At 37.8% G+C, this 18,187-nt stretch overlaps 1 protein-coding gene and 1 long non-coding RNA gene across 2 annotated transcripts in view; one reads left to right on the top strand and one right to left on the bottom strand.

Annotated features, from left to right (window-relative positions):
* Positions 1-111: 111 nt before the first annotated feature.
* Positions 112-7,570, bottom strand: LOC101969554 (interferon-induced very large GTPase 1). Its single transcript, XM_005341127.3, has one exon. It carries the CDS (start codon positions 7,568-7,570, stop codon positions 278-280), a length of 7,293 nt encoding a protein of 2,430 aa, XP_005341184.2. The 3' UTR covers positions 112-277.
* A 2,451-nt stretch (positions 7,571-10,021) lies between these two features.
* Positions 10,022-18,187, top strand: part of LOC144377114 (uncharacterized) — a 30,440-nt gene continuing 22,274 nt past the window's right edge. Inside the window, exon 1 of the long non-coding RNA XR_013437774.1 lies at positions 10,022-10,268. This is a non-coding gene — a long non-coding RNA (uncharacterized LOC144377114). The remainder of the gene's footprint in view (positions 10,269-18,187) is intronic.

The raw sequence follows: 18,187 nt of genomic DNA, 5'->3' as shown, positions 1-18,187 counted from the left end.
CTGGGTGGCTGGCCAGGTGGCGACACTTACCCTCTCGCTCAGCCCCTCGGAGATGACAGGCTGGTCCTGCCTGTCTCTCACATACCCTTGTTGCAGGGAGCAACACAGGAGAATTTGAAATCCTTTTATTAAAAAAAAAATCTTCAAAATTTTACACATTTCATTTTTAAAATGGAAATATTGAAATTTGTTATAAAAAGGAGGTGTTTTAGGATTATTTAGGGACTATTCTTTTTTCTTTTCCCAAATGCTGGGGCTCTTTTGTGGTAATTGAGAATTACTGATTTTTCAAGTCATCAAGCACATCCTGCTTTGTGATTTTGGCCCATGCATCAGGGATTTTACCAGTATCTGTAAATTTTTTCTGATATTTTTCTTCTAGCTTTGATCTGAAATGTGAGACAAACCATTTCCAATATGGCTGGGTGGATGAATCTGGGGTGATGCTCCATGTGGAATAGTCCCCTCCTGCCTGCCGATAGTTCTTATAAGGGATTTCTTGGTCATTTCCAAAATACATGAAACGATTACTTGCTACTGAACTAGTACAGCAGTCAATTACAAAATGGTCTGTTTTATGCTTATACCATCCATTGACAGCCTGGGGACGGTGAAATGGAACACTATGATCTCCTTCATGTGTAGGAATTGTGTTTGTACAAATTGCATTGCATAGGGGACATTGTTTCCAGCAGCCACAGAGATGTTCAGAGAGGATTTTCTCAATTTCAGGAACCATTTCTTCTATAGGTATACTTGAACAATTCTGTTCTACTTTCTTCATCGCAGGATCCAAAGCTGCACTCATGGCTTCTTTCAGAAATTCAATATCTTTTATCTCCTGGTGCTCAATGCTTATCAGATCTCTTCGGGGGAAGAACAAATTGTTTCCCAGGTGATCACAGAACAAATCCAACCACTCAGACACAGTGCTGCTTTTATCCTTAGCTACCGCTGTGGATTCACGAATGGCAGAAAGGATGGCATTCTTGATGTTGTCTAAACTTATTTTGAAAAAAGTCTTTATTTTTTCACTTCCATTGTGTGAACAATATCTTTTGATATGGTTTTCAATATAACTGCTAAAAAAAGATTTTGTATTATGAAGATATTGCCAATAATTATCAAAGTTTTCTTCTTCTGCCAGAGAAATAAGAATGTGTTTCTCCAGGTTAGCCCTGTTTCCATTGAACGCAGGGCAGGTTGCTTGCATGTCCCCAGCTATTTTAATGATCATTTTTTCCCATATAGTGGCAGAGACAGCAGGAGTTAGCTTGTGCCACAGAAAATCAACAAATGTTTTGATGGAAGTTGCACCCTGACAGGAGATCTTAAAGCTCATAAAGAAATCATCTTTCTTGCTTTCTAGATAGTTTACAGGATCATTTGCTCTTTTGAATGCTTTGTGCATTTCCTTAAAACTCTTTGATGCTTTTTGGAATAAACACAAAGATAATTCAGTGTTATATTTACTTGTAAATGTGTATCTTTTTTCAGTGGATGCAGATTTTACTTCCTCATCTATGATTCTTAGGATTTCATGGAAATAACTTGGATTGTAATCACATTGTTGCCTCTGAATATTGTTAATAGTTTCATTAAATCTTGCAACAATGTGGTCAGTAATCATATTAATGGATTCTATATCACGGGGCTTTAGTGTCCTTGTCATAAAGTTATATTTTTTATTCATTTTGATATGTTCATCATAATTGATTTGAAACTTCTCTCCAGAATCTCTCTTTAGTATGTCTACCATGTCTGCCTCCTTTTGGAAATATTCCCAAAGGATGCTTTCAGAATCTACATCAATGTCAGGCTCTATAACTTGAGGGAGATCTGAAGATACATCATAGACCCATTTTTTCCACAGTTGGTTGAATTTCTCATATAACTCTTCCTCACTCAATTCTTTACCCTTTACAGTTAAAGCTAATTTTCGGCTCCTTTCCAATAATTCATTTTCATAACCTATCTTTTTCTTATCTAACCTTTCTTGATTTTTTTTAAAGTGAATAAGTTCATTGGCTTTTCTTTTACTATCTGAAATAAGTGCCTCTTTAAGGATGAGTAGCTTATTTTCAAAATTTGCTTTCCATTGAACCAGTATTTCATTATCTGGGTCTTCATTAAAATATTTTTCAAGTTCTTGCTTGATAGCTATATATTTTTCTGTAACTGATGCCTCAAATATGCTAGCATTGAGTGTGTGGATCTTTCCATTCTGAATCTGGTTGATTAGTTGATTCTGCAATTCCAGCATATGACTTCTGAGCTCCCAGGTCCAGTGGTTATACATGGTTTCTAGTTTGCTCATGGCCATGACCTCTCGTGTGTTTCTGAAACTGAAAATGAAATTCTCATTTACCAGGGCTCTCCACAAATCTTGAACTCTGAATTTTACACCTGAAATCTTCATGATGTTACCCCTGGATTTATTTTTGGCAGTTAAAAGAATTCTACTTTTCAGTTCTTGGACATTGTGGCTATAGCGAGGATTGGGAGGGGCCATAGGGGGATTGCCATCCCAGAGGTGAGCAAAGTAGTACACGTGAGTATTGACATCAAACTTTATAACGTCACTGAAGTGGGTTACATTTGAGCACTCTTCTTGTTCAGCAGCTGTTATTGCCATTTCGTCTAGCTTCTGTTCTAGGCACCTTCGTCCTTCCATAGTTTGGTCTTTAGCTGTAACTTCTCCCACATTCTGATGAACAAACAGGCAACTTGGGAAGATTTTCACTTTTTTCATCCTCAGAAAGGCTTGGACAGCTATTTGTAGGATGTCCTGCATCTCTGATGGATTCTCTCCAAAAATATTGATCAGAGTCAAGTTTCCAATTCCAATGACAAACGTGGCTAACTCATTGTCCCAATTCTGGGACTTGTTGCTGAGTTCTGGGGCCCGAAGTCCTTCTGTGTCTACAACCAGCACAAAGTCAAAGCCAAGTTCCTCTCTGGATGACTCATCCACTTTCAGGAGCTGCATGTAGGCCCCCCTGGTACACCTGCCTGCACTTACAGTGAACTGCAGCCCAAAAAGAGCATTTAGTAAGGTGGACTTCCCAGAGCTCTGCAGGCCAAGGATAGAGAGAACAAAGAGCCGTTTGTCTCCAAGTTTCTCAGAGAGCTTGTCAAAAACAGCTGACACCCACTTTAGGGGCACATAGGAAGCATCTCCATCCATCAGCTCTATGGGGACACCAGCTATCATCAGGTCTGCAGCAATTTGGGGAAGGGAGAGAAAAAGTATATCTCTTGTGGAGGAAGTTTCTTCCAGAGCTTCATAGATCTGGCCAACCTCTCTGAGTAATTGCTCAATTCCTAAGGTACAGTCATTAATCTCAGTAGAGATGGATTCTATCTCATTTTGATAGAGTCTCAGGGAGTCGCTCTTTTGTGCCTTTTGCTTTTCTGTTTGTTCTATTGACCACAAATATCTTTGTTTCTCACGTAGTTTTTCCAAGTGTTCTGCAGTCAGGTTGTCCAAAAATATACACAGCCACTGAAAGAAGTAGAGTTTGGTGTGAGTGTCTGAATGCTCTTGGAGAATTTGAAGGACAGATTGCATTAACTCATTAAGAGGAAAGGCTTTTCTCAACTGTTGATGTCGTATTCTTTGTTTATCTGTTTCAATCTCACTCTTGTGTTGTTCAATGCTCCGATTTCCCTTTTCTCTCAGATGATAGAATTCTTTGTCCTTCTTACACCAAAGGTGCCATAGTTGTCCCTGAAGGGGTAGTAAGTTCTCTTTCACATGAGATAACTTTGTTTCCCCCAGGAGGGCCAATATAGTTTGTGCCTTTTCTTTGGCTTCCTTGCAATCTCTTTGGTGTTCATCAACCAGAAATCCTTGCTTAACAGCAATCTGAGAACAATCCTCTAAACTGAGAGCAGTGCCAGAGAGCTCTAGCAAATGTCTGATGGTAGTTGTGAGCTCCTCTGTCAATTCTGCCTCATTTCTATTCCTGATGCCAATTCTCACTCTTCTACTACAATTATTGGCTTTGCATTTTTCTTTGTCATCAAGCAAGCAGATCAGAGGTCTTGATGACTGCCACAGGTCACGGACTATGTTTTGGTTTTCTTTATTGTCATCAGAAGCTGACATGAGGACCACGATGAGAGAAGAGATGTCCTGCAGAAAGGTAAGCTGCCTTTTATGTTCCTTTGCATCTCCATGAAGATTGGTGAAGGTCACACAATTGTCAAACCTGTCCTCCTCTTCCCCTCCAGGGCAGAACCAACAGATTTCTACCACACCCCCCATCAAGAGACAATCTTTGCTGCTTCCTCTGCAGTGTCTGTGGAAAAACACATCATGTTTACGTTTACTGAGAAGACAGTTCATGATCTGAGATTTGGAAGCAGATAGGCCATTTCCAACTCGAATGAAGGACACAATGGGGGTGGAGACCTGGCACATATGAAGATTCTTGTAAGTGTTGTTCTTCCTTTGTGGTAATTTGCTTCCTTGCTGCCAACTTCTCCTAATTTGTCTGAGAGACCAGAGAGAGAATTCAATTTGAGAAGTGCAGGGATTTGGCACCAGAAGAGGGAGGGCAAATTGACAAATGGAAAGTTTGCCCAAAATATATTGTCTGGCAAAATCATCTGCACAGTGAAAAATTGCCATCTGAATATCCATTGGGTGAATATGGGGTCTGGGCTTAGAGACTAAAGGATCAGTAAGACTATCACTGTCTTCAACAAAGTCTTCATATGGATCTAAAACCTCATTTTCCTCACTTGAAGCACTTAGACAGACCTGATGATCTGTGTTTTCATCATCTTTGAAGATCAAGTGTCTCAGTCCATAATCCAGCATAAGTAGTTTCTGAAGGAAATAGAAAGGAAGTTCCCGTTCAGATTTGGGCTGGGTGTTATACACAGAAATCTTGTAGATAAGATGGAAATTAGCTCTACTCATCCTTTTTGGGTAGTAATGTTCTAGGCCTAGACGCTGGAGTAAGTCTAGGAAGGCTCCATTTTTTATCACCTTCCATTTATTATTTTCATTATCATGTGGTTCCTGGGAATGTTTCTTTCCATGGAAAAGACTTTGCAATTGTTTTCTCACCTTGTCCATTTGCAATGAAGAGATGGTAGCTTCATAATCCCCATCAATGAGTAACTTCAAGTCTTTTTCTAGATTTTCCCAATCATAATCTGCACCAAGTTTGTTGAGGACTTGTAAAACTTCTTTAGACAGTGACTGTTCTATATGATGTCTCATAAATGCCATGCGCTGTATTTTGTCTTTTGTAGAAACAGTTGCAATTCCAGATGTGGCAGTCAGACCTGTGAGCATAAGGAATGCTTGAGCTCTATAGTTGCAAATATTTTTGAGCTCTTGGTATTTATTGTGAGCAGTTTGCATTTCATCCAGTAGGAAGTTTAACTCATTGCACCCTAGAAGATACTGAAAAGTATTGCTTACCACCTGATATCCTGCACCAGCTGCAATGGAAAGTAGCAAGAGCTGCTTGTCTGGCTGCTCTGTTGCTTGGAGGTGATTCAAGAAGCAACTGAGAGCTAAGCAGACCTCATAGGTAGCCTTTCTTTGAGCTTCTTCTACCGTTTCTGGGGTCTCTGAATTGACATTCGCTTCTAAAAGTTCATCCTGTGTTTCTTTTAAAATTTTAATGAACTCAGAAAATTGAGAGATGTTGAGTTGCTCTTGCTCTGACTCTGATTGGTTTATCCACTGCATGATGGAGCGAGCCTGAGGAAAGTTTGTCACTTTGTAGACGTGAGGATCGAGAAGGCTGTGAAACTGTGATTTAATAAATCTAGTTTTATGGATTGAAGAGCTTTTGCAAAAGTTGAAAATGTTTACTAGAAAATTCTGAAGATCCCAGTCTGTGAGGCATGTGTTAATCCAAGTGTCATAACCTTTTATTTTTTGACTCAACATTTGCATGAAATCTATCAGTTTTTGAAGCTGTTCTTCAGGATCAGATATCTCCCAGGATTTCACATCATCTAGGAAAATTATAGCCTCCTGCATAGCACTCAATAATTCCTCTCCATCCTGGATCTGGGCAGTGAGGCCAGTCAGAGCAGCGTAGTTGTCTTTCAGGCAGTTAGCCACCTTAAGGGGATCCTTAAAATCACTTCTGTGGCTGGAGAGGATTATGTCCCAAATGGGCACTAGCTGAAGTCCCCGGTCAATGACACACCAAGTTTGATTGCTAGCAACAAGGCCAGCTTTCCACTGGATGAGGCCATCTGCTTCTTGTGGGCCACCTGTCTGAGTCACAGATAATTGGACTTTGTTTTGGAGATTTTGTAAAGTTTGGCTCTGAGAGGCTTTTTTGGAAAGAGCATCTGATACATTCATACCTGCAGTTACATTGACCCCAAAGCCACTGAAGCTGCCCTTGATGTAAATATTCAGAGCCTCTGCTGTCTGCTGCTTTACATCAGCCAGCTGTTCACTTTGAAAACCCTCTGAAATTGCCTTCCACCAGTAGATTCCTCCCAGATGTAGAGGGCCTTGGTTAGCATGAGAGCCAAACCTATGGAAGAAGTTCTCAGTCCTGTGCCTCAGCAAAGGGAATATATCTGGATCTGCAGTCTGATCCAGAAGATTTTCAATGCATTTCAGTTCCTGAAGAGCAGGCTTGGAGAACTGGAGTTGATCAATGGGAAAGTGGCAAGAGGCCAGGGGGACGTAGCTAAATTTAGTTGAGCAGAAATAAGAATGTTTAGAATGAAATTGTTCAGTTTCCTTGGATTCTGAATGTTTGCTTTTATCCACTCCAGCTTCCAGACTATATTTCCAGCCTTCACCTTTGGCAGAGGCAGTGATACTGAAGCCCACCTTCTCTATAGTCTGGGTGAACATGGATTCTTCTTGAAAAGATGTAAAGTCCTTTGTTTCCATCCATGTGCCCTGCTGAGGGCCAAAAAGTGAGAAATCCTTGGGGACACTGAGTAGCTCCTCTCTCTTCTGTAACAGGTCAGTTTGGTGACCGGTTTTGTAAATTCCCTGCAAGGCCAGCCCTCCAGATGCCCATCTTATTAGATCTCTGTCTGGGAGGTTTTTCATGTGGGACAGTGTCTGCTCCAAGAGACTGAGTTGTCTCTGCATGATTTCCGTGACATCCCTGAGGGGCTTTTCAGGCACTGGCCAGTACTCTTCAGGGATCTCCATGGCTTGCCTCAGCTCTGCTTCTTTTTTCCTCACTTCCTCTTCCTGTCTCTGCCTTCCTTCTGACAGCAAACTTCTTAGCTCCTGCAGTGCTTGTTCTGCCTGCTTCTGCTTTTTCCTTATCATCTCCAACAGTGATTCCTGTAACCCTGGAAAACCATTTGAGTGTGACTGTTCAATCAGGTTCTCTAGGGCCCTTTTCTCCCATGGATGTTGTACCTGGGATTTCAGCTTCTGAAGGTCTTTTTCTTTTAAATATTGTAGTGCCTGGGCACAGGTCACACCAAGATCTTCCTTCAGCTTGGGCAACCAGTACTCAACATCCAGTCCTGCTTCTCTCAGCATCTCTTGGAGATCTTGCCTCCTTTTGCCTCTGAGCAGAGGTTCATCAGGGGTGCACTCTGCTGTGGCCATGGCTGTGTGAAAAACAGAGAGTTAGTCTTGACTGTGTCTTGACCTTAGGAAGTATCAGCCACATGATCAAATAGAAGAGTGTACTAATGATGCATGTCTTCAAGTTCTTTCCATCCCCTCCATTAATTGCTCCACCTCTATATTTTTTTGGTTAACAACAAATTTTTGTGTGTGTATAGGGTATCAGTGTGTGTGTTCTCAATATGGATTCCTTTTTTATTTGCTAGGGTGAATTGCAGCTTAGCCTGATTTTTGCATTTCCTTTTATACAGAATCAATTGCATAGAAAAGCTGAAGGATAGAGTAAACTGCGGGATGGAATTTGAAAATATGCATGAGTAGATAGCTTAATGTTTAGTTTTTTTTTTTTTTTTGGTACCAGGGATTGAACCCAGGGGTTCAATTAACCCCTGAGCCACATCCTCAGACTTTTTATTTGTTTTTTTATTTTGAGGCATGGTCTCACTAAGTTACCTAGGACCCTGCTAAGTTGCTGAGGCTGGTTTTGAACTTTTTATCCTCCTGCTTCAGCCTCTTGAGCTGCTGGAATGACAGGTGTGCACCACTGCACCTGGCTTGATGTATAGTTTTTTAAAAAATTTTATTTATTTATTTTTATGTGGTGCTGAGGATCAAACCCAGGGCCTCCCACGTGCTACATGAGTGCTCTACGGCTGAGCCACAACCCCAAACCTGATGTATAGTTTTTTAAAACTAGTGATAACACCAATTGATTGTATTTTTGTATTAGTTTCTGTGAAATCTATATCGACTGGTTCCATTCTTTCCTGTCACTTCTTTGTAAGTAATTTAATGATATTTATTTGCTCTCTTGCTATTTGAATTTGTTACTGACCTGGTTTGCATCACTCAGTTCTTATTCCTCATCTTCATGTAGTTAATATTATCTTTACATCATATCACACGAATAACTGTCTATATGCTGATTTTATTCATAATTGTGTATAGAATCAAATGCTCATTAATGTATATTGATGAAACTTTGAATACAGGACAGCATCTCCTCCTCTCTGCCCTGCCCTCAGAACAGCAAATAAGATTTCATGCTTTAATTTCTTACCTCATTCAAGTTTTTTTTTTGTGTGTATATGTCTCTGTGTGTGCATTATTGGTTTCCTACTATCAAACTCCTATTTCTTTCTTTTCCTCCTTACACAAATTTAGTAGACCGTGTCTTTGCAATTTACCCTCTGAAATCTCTCTTCAATCTCACCTCATTTTATCCTCTCCTACTTCTTAGATTTCACCTTTATCACATCTTTCTTCGTTTGCTATAATAGGAATGACATTTACTAAGGTTTGAGGATTTGTCCTCTGCAAAACTCAAGTTTAAATTTAGTTGCTATTATAACAATATTAATATCTGAGATTTGAGAGATGATTAGGCTATAAAGTCTGTGTCCTCATGGATGAGATTAAAGCTGTTATAAAAGGGCTGAACTTTCAACCCTGTTTTGCTTCTTTGCCTGCTGATGCTGGCATCTTGGCCTTTCCAGCCTGAAGACCAGTTTTAGGTATTTTGCTATGACAATCCAAAATATACTAAGGCAGTAATTGGTGCCAGAGAAGTGGGGTGTTGCTATAACAAAAACTTAGAAAGGTAGAGGCAGCCTTGCAACTGGGTAATGGATAGAAACCAGAAGAATTTGGAGGTATAGGCAAGGAAAACTTGAAGTGCTATGAATGAAACATTTAGGGAAATTTTGATGAGTACTCAGAAGAAGATAAGAACTGCAGGGAAAGTTTGAAACTGCTGAGAGATTACTTAAGTGTCTTTATAATAATGATAAAAAATGTGGATAAGTAAGGTAATTATGATAAATTCTTAGAAAAAAGGAACAAGGTTTTGGAAACCAGAAGAAAGTACATTCTTGTTATAAAGCTGCAAAAGACTTGGCTGAATTAAATCTATGGCTTAGGGCTCTATGAAAGGCAGAATTTTGAGGGTGATAAACTAGGATATATTTTGGAAGAAATATCTAAGCAGCAATTCATCCAGAATGCTTCATGGCTCTTCTTAACTGCATATTGTAATGTTAGAAGAAAAAAATAATTTAAAGATACAACTTTTATTAAAAAGAAGCAGAATATAAAGATATGAAAAGTTCTTAGCCTGCTTATGTAAAGAATAAAGAAGTATGTTAGGAGAAATAGACAACGATGTCTTCAAGCAGCCATTTGATAAGGAGATTAGTACAACAGAAGGAAGCCAGGTGCTATTCTTCAAAACAGTGGAAGAATGATTCTGAAGGCATTTCAGAGATCTTTGAGGCTCAGAATGCTATTGCCTTTAGGGCAGAATTTTTTTTTTTTATAGACAGGGGTGTAGGGAAACCATGGGACCTCGGTATTTATTCCCCTGCACTCCCTGAAGTGCTGGTTCATCACATTCTTGTGCAATGCTCCTAGACTGCCCTTGTCGGGGCTTAAACAGGCTCAGATTTGGCTCTAGTTGCTTCTCTGGAAGGTGTAAGCCATATATCTTAATGAAAGCCAAGTGGTGCTAATTCTGCAGGTCTGCAGAGTGATTGAGCCACAGAGGCACAGCTGCCTTCATCTGAATTCAAAAAGAAGTTGCAGAAACCTGCTTCAGGGGTAGAGCTACCACGGAGAATCCCTATTAGTTCTAATGGAGCCTGGAGGCTTAGATGCCCGGAGACTTCAGAATTGTAGAGCTGTAAGTACTAAATGCCAGTCTGGGAGAGCTACAGACATCACTTCCAACCCAATAGAGCTGTTGTGTGAATTGAACCTAGAAAAATCATGTGGATGTACATTCTTGAGTCCTTAGGGGGTTCAACCCCTACCTCAGTATGCCTAATAGGTGGGTCATGGAGTCAAAGGGTATTATTCTCAAGCCTTAGGATTTAGTGTTAATTCAGCTCTTGAATAATACTATCCAGTAGGGCTTACTAGGGACTTTTTTTTTTTTTACCCCTTTTTCTTTACTGATGCTTCCTTTAGGAAAGATAACGTCTATCCAGACCTGTCTTACCATTATATTTTGAAAGTGAATTATTTGTTTTCACAAATTTAAAGCTGGAGGGAAATTTTCTTTAGGATGAATTGTGGCTGAACCTCTCCCATATCTGATGTAGATGAGACTCTGGACTTGGGTTTTTGAATTGATGCTTTAATGAGTTTAGACTTTTGAGGTTATTGGGGTGAAATGAATGTATTTTATATGTGAGAAAGACATGAGCTTTTTTAAGGGGTGGTTTTGATGTCCCCTCCAAAATTCATGTTGAAATTTACTTTCAATTGTTACAGTATTAAGAGGGGGTACCTTTGACAGGTGCAGATGTGAGGGCTATACCCTCATGGGTGGGATTACTGACAATATAGAAGGGAGAAATCAATCCCCCTTTGCCTTTTTGCCCTTTCAACTTCCACCCTATGATAATGCAGCAAGAAAGTCATCACCAGATGCCAGTGAATTGATTTTAGAATTCCCGACTTCCAGAAATGTGAGCCAGTATATTTATATTCATTACAAATTACCCAGTCATAGGTATTCTGTTATAGCAACACAAAAAGGACTAGGACACCATTGTTTTCATTTTCATCTAGGGGTTTCTATGTTCTTCAGGTCATTGAAATTGAATCAAGCCTTTAATGGTAGAATCAACCTTTCATACCAACTTTTTAAATAAAAAATACCTAAAGTATATAGATAAAATGTTTAAATAAAGTCTTTAAAACCTCAAAGACTTTATTAGGCAGTGAAGAATATCTGAGGGAACAGGTAAAAAACTTGAACCAATAGTGACTAAAATATTTTCATCACATATTAGAGATAAAATTGAAGATATTGGCAAAAATCAACCAAGAAAAATAACAGACATTTATGCCCAAACATGACAAAATGAAATTACAGAAAAACAGAACAACAAAAACAAAGTATTCAGAGGAAGACAGAGTTTACCTTATAAAGCCTAGCAGAGAACTGGTTTCTCAATAGTTCTAGGGGAAGGCTGAAGACAAGGATGGAATATTTATTACAATTGAAAGGAAATAGCTGACAGATAAAAATTCTGTACATCCTATGATATATATCCTAAGAAATTATGATGGAAAAGGAACATTTAAATAAAAAAATTAAGGGAGAATATGCACTAGGCAGGAACATCAGAAGAACTACTAATGAGTCAGGCAGTGGCACATAATCTCTGTAATCTCAGAGACACAGGAAGCTGAGGCAGGAGGATCACAATTTCAAGACCACCTTCAGCAATTTATCAAGACCCTTAGCAACTTAGACCCTCTTTCAAAATCAAGAAAAGGACTGAGGATGTAGCTCAGTGGCAGAATGCCCTAGGTTTAATCCCCAGTTAAAAAATAAAAAACAAACAAAACCCCCAGAACTAGTAATGAGGGTTTTTCAGGAGAAAGAGCATGTCATCAGTGCAAATTCAGATGTGCAAGAAGAAATTATGAGCTATAAAAGAGATACACGTATAGATAAATCTAGACGAATGCATAAAAGCAGGGCTTAAAATATTGATAACAATCGCATACTAATTGGAGGGACAGGACAATTTGATTTAAAGTGTCCCTGAGTCCTTGCACTATTTTGGAAGAGAGTCAAATTAAGTTAACTGATTAATTTTGTTAGTTCAAGAATGTTTATTGCAAATTCTAGTGTAATTTCCAAACAGAATAGAATAGTGTAACTGCCAAAGTGAGGAAAAATGAAATAATAAAAGTACTTGATATGCAACTGTTTTAGTCCATTTGTGTTCCTTTAACAAAATATCTCTATCTGGGTAATTCATAAATTGTAGACATTTATTTTTCATAGTTCTGGAGGAACTGTGAGAAAAATACAAGATCAAGGTACTAGTGTGTTCAGTGTCTTGTGAAGGACTGATCTTTGCTTCTAAGATGGTACTTTGTTGCTGTGTTGCTGCATACTCACATGGTGGATGGTGGTAGGACAAAAGGGGTGGGAGAGACCTAGTGTGTTTCTCTAGGCTTTTTATAAGGAGGCACTGATCTATTCATGAGGGTGGTACTCTAATGACTTAATCACTTTACAAAAAGACCAACCTCATAATACCCTCACAATGTGGATTAAATTTCAATGCATAAATTTTGTGGAACTGTCAGACCTCAACAGCAACTTATTTTGGAATACAGTACAAACAGCATTTAGAGAGAAATTTATAGCAATGAATGTATATACCAAAAATGAAAAAAACCCTGAAATAAGTAATCTAAACCTCCACATTAGAAAATAAAGAGAAAATTAAATCCAAAGAAGCAGCAGAAAATAAAAATAAAAACTAGAATCAATGACATTGGAATAGGAAATCAACAGAGAAAAACCAATTAAACCAAAATCTTGTTCTTTGAAAAGAAGAACTCTTTTTTTTTTCATATAGGAGATTCAAGTTACTAATATTAGGAATAAAACAGGGGCTACTACTACTAATCTCATTGATATCAAAAGGAGAATAAAGGAATGTTATAAACAATGCTGTATCCTCAAACTTGATAACCTAGATGAAATGCATCAATTACTTGAAAGACAAAGCTTATAACAAGAAGAAAGAGATAATTTGAATAGGCCTTGTGTTCACTTTCTGTCACTATGACAAAACACCTAGGATAACTTAGAAGAAGGAAACGGTTATTTAGTTATTTAGTTATTTAGACTTGGTCCTATTGATTTGGGCCAATGTCAGCACAGTGCTTCATGGCAGGAGTATATGACAGAGGAGGCCTGTTTACCTCAGAGTGACTGGTAAACAAAGAAAGAGGAAGAAGAGGGTTTAGTGTCCTCATATCCCCTTCAAGGCCATGTCCCCAATGACCCACCTTCCTTCTACTAAACCCTATTTCCTAAAGGTTCCAGCATGTCTCATTCACACCATAGGTTGGGGATCAAGCTTTCAACAGGGGGACATTCAAGATACAAACTATAGCAGGACAATGTTTATTAAATTAAATAAAAAATGAATAATCTTTCAAATTAGAAACTATTAGGCCCAGTTTAGTTCACTGGTGAATTCTATCAAGTATTTAAGAAGAAATTATATCAATTCTCTATAACCTATTCCAGAAACTAGAAACATAGAGAATATTCCCTAACTCATTCTGTGAGGGCAGAATTACCTTAATATTAAAATCAGATGCAGATACTACAAGAAAGGAAGACTAAAACTAATATCTCTTATGAACAAAATATAGTTGTCCCTTGGAAGGCAGCCATGTTCAGCACTACATTACCAATGCACATTCAGTACTTCTTTGGTATTCAAGGGGGAATTATTTTCAGGATTCTCCACAGATCTAAAAATCTATGGATACTTAAGTCTCATATAAAATGGCATAGTATATGCATGTAATCTATATATGTACACCTTCCCATATACTTTAAATCATTTCCAGATGACCTATAATAAAGTGCTATGTAAATAGTATTTATACTCTATTATTCAGAGAAAAAATCTGTACAGTTACAGTTTGGACACAACAATTGTAAGCTCAACTACATAGAACATGATCTATGTTTAGTTGAATATGTGGAAGCAGAATCTGTGGGTTTGGAGGGCCTATGTATTAACAAATAAAATCCAATAATATATAAAAGAATTGTATATTACAAAATGATATTTATTCTAGTTATGAAATAATGTTTCAACATTTAAATATCAATTAACATAATACATTGTATAAACAGAATAAAGAAGAATAATCATATGATCACATCAATAGATGCCAAAAATCCATTGACAAACTCAGCACCCATGATAAAAACTCTCAGAAACATAGGAATACAGAAAATTCTTCAACTTGATAAATCAGAAAATTACAAAAATTTTTTACCTATAAAAATGAGCATCATACTTAATAGTGAGAGACTAGATGTTTTTCTACGAAGATCAGGAACAAGGAAGCCTAGGATGTACTTTATCATTATCAATATTTAACATTCTACTAAAGTCCTAAGTAATGCAAAAAGACAAGGCAAGGAAATAAAAGGCATATAGATTGGAGGAATAAATAAAAATATCTTTGCTCACAAATGATGATTATGAAGACAATCCTAAAGAAACAAAACTCCTCAAAATAATAAATGGATAAAGCAAGGTTATAAGATATACGATTAGTACAAAAATAAACTGATTTCTGGCAATAAGCAAGTGGAATTTGAAATTAAAAACACAATAATACCATTTGTATTAATGTTTGTGCACACACTCACACAAAATACTTAAACCTGAGTATGCAGAAGATCTATATAAGGGTAACTACAAAACTCTGATGGAAGACATTAAAGAATAAATAAATGGAGAACTATTTCATGTTTAATGTTGTTAATATGTCACTTCTTCCCAACGTGATCAATGCAATTCCAATAAAAATATTAGGAAGTTATTTTGTGGATATCAACAAATTGATGCTAAAGTATATATGGAAAAGCATAACTAACACAATATTGAAGGAGCAGAATAAAGTTAAAGTGATGATAATCCCAGATTTCCAGTATTATTATAAAGCTACAGTAATCATGACAGTGTTTTTTTTATGCGCTCTTTAAAAAAATTTTAATTAGTTACACATGACAATACAATGACCTTGACATGACAGTGTTGTTTTTGATGAAGGGGTAGAAAAACCAATGGAACAGAACAGAGCCCAGAAAACATTCACATAAATATAGTCAATTAATCTTTGATAATGAAACAAAAGTAATACAGAAAAGATAGTCTTTTCAAAAAATGGCCCTGAAACAACTACATGGCAACATGCAATAAAATAAACAGGGAATCTAGACACAGACATTGTACAATTCACAAAAACTAACTCAGAGTGCAACATAGTCTTAAATGGAAAACAAAACTCTATAAACTCCTAGGAAACAACATAGGAGAAAACCTAGATGTCCATGGGTATGATGTTTGATTTTTAGATATAAACAAAAGGCATGATCCATGAAAGAAAGAACTGATAATCTGGATGTTATTTAAAAGTGAAACTTGGGGCTAGGGTTGTAGCTCAGTGCGTGCCTAGCCCGTTCGAGGCACTGGGTTCAATCCTCAGCACCACATAAAAATAAGTAAATAAAAATAAAGGCATTGTGTCCATCTCAACTAAAAATTATTAAAATTCCTTGAGAATAATAATTAGGTCTCCCTTTCAAACCAGGGACCAGGATTCTGCATTGGGAATGCAGGCTATCTTTAAGGTCCCTCTTGAGAAGGGAATGAAAATGAGCCAAGGGCAAGTAAAAATGCTACAACATTCTCCTACCACTTATAAGTTGCCTTTTTCTTGATTCATTATTTATGTGGTTCTTATAAACCTTTTAGTATTTTCCAGAGCTCTGACAAAGATGACTCTGATGACTTGTAATTGTTTCAGAGTTCTTCATGCCTGGAATTGAGAAAAGCCCATGCATTCCCACAGTAGGATGTATACACAGAAACTACTTGAGAATATCCTAAGTTTTCACATCTAACTGATCTGTAGGCTCAGCAAATATAGAAAGTGAAGACTAAGAGAATAATAAAGGACCTGACTAAGCATTGAAGGAATTCTTAAATACTTTCCCATGCAAAGATGGGAAGAATTTGTTTTTTTGCCCCCTCAAGGTATTAAAAAAACCCTCAATCAACATTTTAACCGACTTAGTTAAAGGAACAGAGACTTCAGAGACCACAGATGACAAATAACAGTTTTTACACAAAAAAGTTTTGGAAAGTCTCCTAACAAACAATTGTAACTCACAGCAACCACCACCAACAAAAAACCCTGAGTATGAAGAAGAATCTGATTTCTAGAGTATCACATTATAATTTTAAAATGTCCAATTTTCACAAAAAATTAAAAATCACGGAAATACATAAGCAAGTATGATCCATTCACAGAAAAATTAACAGAAACGGTCTTTGATGAAATGTCAATAATTTACTAGGAAAGACTTTAAATCAGCTGGCTCAAAGAGCTAAAGGAAATCATGGACAAAGAGCTAAAAAAGTTGGGAGAATAATGTCTCCTAAAATAGTGGGTACAAATAAAGAGATACAAAATGATAAAAATGAATAAAACTCAGATTCTGAAGCTCAAAATTGTAGTAACTGAAATGAAGGATGCATTAAGAGTTTAATAGGAGGGTTGAACATGGAGAAAGAAGAATCAGAGAACTTTAATATAGGTCAGTTGTTCACGTTCAGTTTTAGCAGCACAAAGACAAGGGAATGAAGAAAAACAATGAGAGACTAGGAGACCTGTGGAACACCACCAATTGCACCAACTTACACATAATGGCAGATCCAGGAAAGGAAAGGAATTGGGAAAGGAGAGAAGGAAGGTGGAGGATGGTGGGGCAGAGGAGAAAAGGAAGGTGGGGGATGGGTAGGAAGGATAACGGAATTTTGAAGAAACAATGATCCTTAATTTGGTGAAGCCAAAGATCAATGGAATAAAATTCTTTGGTAATAATTTCCTCACAGAAGCATCAACTTGTATAGCTATTCATACATAAAACCACCCTTACTACAGAGAGGTAGTAAGGCCAGAGATCACAGTACCTGGCTTTAGCATAATAATGATCAGACAACATTGAAGGAAACAGGAAGGAAAGAGTTGCCTGCATTATCTCTCCCCAACTCTAAATATAGCAAGGAGAGAGACAATTCCCACTTGTGGGAGGAAAGCGGAATTAAGTACAAGTCTTATACTCTGACAAAGTACCATTCCTACCACTGTGAGACAGTACTAGACAGATGCCCACAGCCTCTTCTCCCAGACCCTGTCTGAGCCTCTGGACCCATGGTTACCCTGAGGGCCAAAGGACTGCCTCCAGCAGTTATCTCCTAATGTAAGGCAGCACAGCGATAGAAAAAGAATCCATTCTCTGGGGGGATAGGATAGGGAAGTAAGCATAGGACTTTGTCTTGGAACTCAGTGCCAGGATGTAAAACATAACACTGGATGGTCCCTGTCCCCAGACCAGTGCCCATGATGGAGGTTCTGGACCTGCTCTGATACCATGCAGAGACTGCAGCCCCAGCTTGACAGACTAGTATTTGGATATCATCATCTGTGGCTGGCTGCTGTGATCTCGGGCTGTGAGTACACTACAAGCTACAGAAAGGGCATAGCAACAATGGCTTTGGTCCTGCCCCTGTGCTGTGTGTTTTGGTGGGCTATGACTCCAGGTTTCAGGTGCAGATTAACATTATGAGGAATAAAAGAGTGCTTAAATAAAATCAGAGTCAAAAATAGAAAGGCTTGCTAGAAACTTAAGAGTAACTCTTCACCATTGATTTTGATAATCTAGAAGAAATAGAAAATATGAAGAGATCAGTAATGAATATCATCAAGGTTGAATCAATAATAAAAAGTCTCTAATCAAAGAAAAGACCAGGAACAGATGATTTCGCTGTGGAATTCTACCAAGGACTTAGAGAATCTATCACTAATTTCTAAACTATTCCAAAAAATTGAAGAGGAAGAAATTCTTACAGAGTCATTCTATAAGGCCAGTATTACCCTAGTGCCCAAACCAGACAAGGATATGAGGAAAAAAATGCTCCCCTGTGTACGTAGATGCAAATCCTCAACCAAACACTTAGTAAACTGCAT

This window comes from Ictidomys tridecemlineatus, chromosome 4, assembly GCF_052094955.1.
Source record: "Ictidomys tridecemlineatus isolate mIctTri1 chromosome 4, mIctTri1.hap1, whole genome shotgun sequence".
Lineage (NCBI taxonomy): Eukaryota > Metazoa > Chordata > Mammalia > Rodentia > Sciuridae > Ictidomys > Ictidomys tridecemlineatus.
Note: the sequence above shows the minus strand (reverse complement) of the source record. Positions and strands in the feature narration are given on the sequence as shown.